At 45.2% G+C, this 5,257-nt stretch overlaps 1 protein-coding gene across 1 annotated transcript; it reads right to left on the bottom strand.

Moving 5' to 3' along the window:
- Window positions 1-3,330: 3,330 nt before the first annotated feature.
- Window positions 3,331-4,734, bottom strand: LOC147115888 (G protein-coupled receptor 55-like). The gene has a single exon (XM_085989461.1). The coding sequence runs from the start codon at window positions 4,732-4,734 to the stop codon at window positions 3,823-3,825; it is 912 nt and encodes a 303-aa protein (XP_085845587.1). The 3' UTR covers window positions 3,331-3,822.
- Window positions 4,735-5,257: the final 523 nt, after the last annotated feature.

The raw sequence follows: 5,257 nt of genomic DNA, 5'->3' as shown, positions 1-5,257 counted from the left end.
AATGTGGAGAGGCGAGGACCAGGGACTATTGGACCGCTGAATGATCCCGAGCTGCTCCATTGTGTTGAACTCCGCCTTCGCAGCCGCGAGCTTGCCGGGTTCGAGCTTTCTAGCCCGCGCATAAACCGGGGAGCCAGTAGTGGTGATATGATGTTCAACACCATGCTTCATTCCCGATGAGGAGAAAGTGGGCCTTGTCAGCTCTGGAAACTCCCCGAGGAGCCGCGTGAAGTCATCCGGAGGAGGGAAAGCGCAGGCAATTGAGCGCGACACGGAGGTACCGTGGTAGCACGGAATCGAGTGGAAGGTGGCCGCGTTGATCAGCCGGCGGTGCCGGACATCGACGAGGAGGCTGTTGGCACACAGAAAATCCGCCCCTAGGATGGCCTGTGAGACTGTGGCCGTGACGAATTCCCAAAAGAAGCGCTGACCGCCGAAACAGACTTCGACCCGCCGCTTTTGGAAAGTTCGAATTGCTGCGCCATTAGCCGCTACGAGGGAAAAACCGAGGTTCCCAGTCTGCATGTCGAGCTTCGACGCAGGTAGAATGCTACACTGCGCCCTGATATCACAAAGAAAACGGCGGCCCGATAGGGAATCGGTGATATAAAGGAGTTTCCCCATAGATCCGACGGCCATCGCCACCACGGAACACCCGTTAGACCCGGTCCTCCGTCGCCAGGGACGCTGCCGGCGCTTTGTTGTTTTTTTTTGGGGCGAAAAACTGCAGGGGGAACGGCAGCATCGTGCTTTCGCGCCAAAACGGGTGTGGTAGGAGCACCAGCCCGCTGTAGGAGGAGCTGGAACCGCGTCTGTGGGGGATGGGCGCCTCGTGGCCGTGCAGCACTGCTGGGTTACCGTGAAAATCTTATCAGCTTCGGCCGCAAGCTCGGCGCAGTCTGTAATGTCAGATCTGGCTAGGGCAGCCTGAACCTGTTCAGGCATTTGATAGAGGAAAAGCTCCCGGAAGAGGAAACATTCCAGTTCGGCACCCAAGAGCGTGAGCATTTGGCTTATGAGCTCGAACGGTTTGTAGTCCCGGAGGCCGGGCATCGTGATGAGCCGGCAAGCGTGCTCCGACTTTGAGAGCCCGAAAACCTGAAGCAACCGCGCCTTAATTGCATCATACTTGCTGTCAGTAGGAGGACTACCGAGGAGGCTGATGATCCGTGATGCAGTTGGGCTGTCGAGGGCGGAGACCACGTAATAATAACGGGTCTGATCAGCGACGATATTCCTAATGGCGAACTGGGCTTCAGCCTGGATAAAACAGGCGTCTGGTTGTTGCTCCCAGAACTGTGGCAGTTTCAGTGTGACGGCATTCGTGTCCATGATGAATCTTCCACGAAAATTGTTCGTAGAATTCGGGGTCACCAATGTAGGAACGGAGGTTCCTATCAAAAAGACTGAGTTCGACTCAGGCAATTAAAACAATGAACTTTAATGAAACAAAACAGGTTTAAACTGGAAACTGCTGGAACACATCAATTACAGGTCTACTCTCCTTGAGGGCTCCACGAGGACTGATCCTCTGGTCAGAAGACTGACGTCATGACGTCATCACATTCTTCCTGCCATTGGGGCATCACGTGACTAACGGCATGATGTTTTCACGTTGAAACCGCGCTGTACAGGTAACTAGACATTGTACAGTCAAACAGTGTAATTAAAGGTACAGGCACAGACAGTAACTACATTGCTGTTAAAGGAATTATGTACAACCACTCTGAGTCCTTTGGTGGCTCCGCCACAGCTGCATCATTTATCAAACCCCGTCGCTTTCTGATATGAATTTGTACATGCCCCGTTTAACCCATCACTCTCCCTCGGGCCTATGTGATATAACGGCTCTAGTTCTGACTCCGCCATTGTTCTACTGGTTTTTTCCCCAAATCCCTCTATTAATTCCTGCATCATTCTCCCATATAACCACCGCTGTCTCTGGTTTGCACCAGTCCGGTATTCTCACATCAGTCAGATTCAATATTACCAGCACCACCTCGTGATGCACATCATGGTACAATATCATCCGAGTTGAGATTACCACTAACCCATTTGTCGGTCCCGGAGTGTGTTTAGGGCAGACAACCCAGGTTTCTTGTTGTTCTTCCTGCGGTTGTGTTTTATTTGTAGAGAGGGGAAGTTTAGGACGGACTTTCAATTCCACCATATTATTTCGTTTTTACATTCCTGCACATGATAATGTGTGCAACCCTTCGAACCCCTACGTGGCCTTCCCTCCCCATCCATGAATCATTGGTAGGGACTCCTGTCATCTATTCCATACGCTTGGATACTATCCAGTTGCCAGGAGCTCCACAAAGCAGCTTTGTGGACTTTTCTTTTTCCTGCACTTGGCAATTTTCTCACCCCTACCACTGATGATACTTCAAGGGTGTCTTTTTATTTCTTTTACTATGGTGCCGTGGAGTGGGGGGGCCCACTGGACTCGTCTGTGGACAGGAAGTGGTTCTGGACCCGGAGACAAGGAGGTTTCTACAGCTCCCATGTCCTGTCCACCTTCATTTGGATCATACTGTACCTGTGGAGGTGCCCCTTCAGGCAAGGGCACCTCGTTGGGTGGGGGTGTTCCATTAGGCATCCCTTCTTCATCATCCCACTGGAGAGGACAAATCCGGCTCACCATGCTCATAATCATGGCTTGCTGTCTTCTGGACCTGCTAGTGGGCTGGAAAAGCTTCATCTGGTTAATATGAAACCATTTAATTTTGGGTTACATGCCATTTCCCTTCAATTCTGAGCAATTTCAAAGTGGCTTGCATTACCTGACCTGTGAAATGACTCCCTTGGTCTGATTCTACCATGCGAGGAAGTCCCCATCTGGAGAATACTTCCCTAACTAGGGTCTTGGCTGTCCACAATGCTGTGGCCAACTTGCATGGGAAGGCTTCTACCCACTTGATAATCTTACACCATCAACATTCATCTGGCCCCCAGCTTAAATGAAAAAACTGACAATTCATTGTGGCTTTCCTACGAATGAAAAAATTGACAATTCATTGTGGCTTTCCCACAAGCCCAATTCTTTATTCCCTTCTGTCACTGTGGGGAAGCATTCACTTAAAATTAAAAACCTTAAATTTAATAATGTCCAATATCTTTAAATTTCATTCAGCAATAAAAAGCTGTTGTGTGGTGAATTAACAAACAGCTGTCAGCAGAAAGGCTTAATTCCTTTGCAGGTTTGTAAGAAGGCAGAGCAAATTGTCAGATGCAAGCAATTGTATCACTTCATGTAAATCTTTTTTGAAAACTTTCCCAATCAAAAAAAGACAGTTGGGTTTTCACAATTTAATAAAACCTCTTTAGATGAATGGTGAATGACATTAAATATCTTACAGTAGGCACCACTTCAGCTGACATGACCAACCACACTAACAAATTTTGGCGCTATATAAATGCAAGTCTTTTTCTTATTTACATGAACCACTTAAAAATGCAATTCTGATAAACATACAGCTCTAGGACACTTAAACTGATTATTTTCAATTATAACTTTTATAAATCACACAGTTACACTTCCAATGTTTGTGAATCATTAGGGGGAAGCATATGGGTACCATGCTATTGGTCCAAGATCCATAGAAAATAAATCCATCCTTGTTTTAGCTCCTCACTCTTGCTCGTACAACTTCAACAGGATCTGCACTAAGGCATCAATAAATGTTAAAAGAATAAATCCTATAACTTGAGTGTATTTTATTATCCATTATTCTCCATGTAACGACTGTAGCCAAGGAGGCAATTGATGATTGTATGTTCATGTAAACGAGGCGAATATGGCAAAATGAATTCTGCAATTCAACTAAGATGGGTTGAAATATTTTCCTCTGTGCTCTTTACCTTTGATTTCCAGAACTCCTTAATGATCAAATAATAGTACATTGCATCCAGGTAACAGTTTATGGTTGCCAAACACTGAGAGATCTGGAGAAAGACACGCAGAGATGCCAAGTAATCATTTGCTATATAGCATTTTCTTGCTAAAAAGCTCAGCAGCATGGCTACATGATATGGTGTAAAACAGAGAAGGGAGGTGACCAGATTTGAAGAGAGAACATTCATAGATGTCCGCATGTTCATATCTTCTCTCTCTTCATCCACTCTTTGCAATGTTCTGATTATCTGAATACTACAGAAAATCACAGTAACTGCAGCAATTAAAAATATGGTGACCATACTCATGGGAATTATGCCCCTATCCCAAAATTCATAAAAATTCGAGAAGCACATTTCGTTTCGCTGATTACTGTCAGATTGGATATAATTTAGAATGCTTGCAGACCAGACACAAACCCACACCACAGTGCAGGCGATGATGGCTTTCTTTGGCGATTTGAGGGTTCTTGCCAGAAAAGGATGTTTGATGGCGATGTACCGATCCAGAGATATCAGCGTTATTAACAGGATAGACCCATAAGTGTTCAAAAAGTACAGCGACTCCACAAACTCACAGAACCCTGGACCCAGATGCCACTTTCCATCCATCTGGTAGGCATGGATTTTGAAAGGCAGAGAGAAAAGCAGAAATATGTCGGAAAATATCAGGTTTGTCATGTAGATCGTAGATTCCATCCACTTCTTTAAACAGAAGCAGAGTATCCAGAGCACCACTGAATTGATGATCAGTCCCAGGATGAATGTTGGTATATGTACTACATACTGAAATGTCTTCACGAATTCAAAGTTTGTTGTGTTGCTCAACTCACACATATTTCCTGATAAAAGCAGAAGCGGGAAGGTTGGTTGTATATACGGTATCCGACTTAGTTTACCAAGTTCTATTGTGTGCTTCAATTTGCTGTAATTTGTTATTGTAATTTCAGGAGTGTAAACGTTTCAGCACATTAAACTGAAAACACTATTGTAAGTAATAACAACTACCAATTCTTACTTACCAAGACCAGCAGTCACGCAATGTTGGGCAGTTGGCTCTGATAACTTCGTGTTTATAGCATTCACCACATCCTGTGCCACATGCTTGTCAGAATCAGAATGGTGACACAGCTCGCATCAATAAAAAGTGAACTTTACATGACCAGAAACTGAGGCTATGTCTAATGATGGGTGGGAGCATGTAGGAAAAGTACTTAAAAAAAAAATCCCCGCTCATTTTTTTCCTCTGGTTAGATGGCACTTTATTTAAGAAGCATGAAAAAATAGTTAAAGGGCATTTTCAGTTATTCCCACGATGCCTTTGAATGAGCATATGGACCACCCATGTGGTGTTGAGTCA

This window comes from Somniosus microcephalus, chromosome 6 (genome assembly GCF_052327205.1).
Source record: "Somniosus microcephalus isolate GS21.2 chromosome 6, FLI_Smic_1.0, whole genome shotgun sequence".
NCBI classification, from domain to species: domain Eukaryota; kingdom Metazoa; phylum Chordata; class Chondrichthyes; order Squaliformes; family Somniosidae; genus Somniosus; species Somniosus microcephalus.
This window is presented reverse-complemented; position numbering and strand designations above follow the sequence as displayed.

Coding starts and splice junctions, on each gene's coding strand:
- LOC147115888 (XM_085989461.1), bottom strand. CDS start 4,734: ATGTGTGAGTTGAGCAACACAACAAACTTTGAATTCGTGAAGACATTT.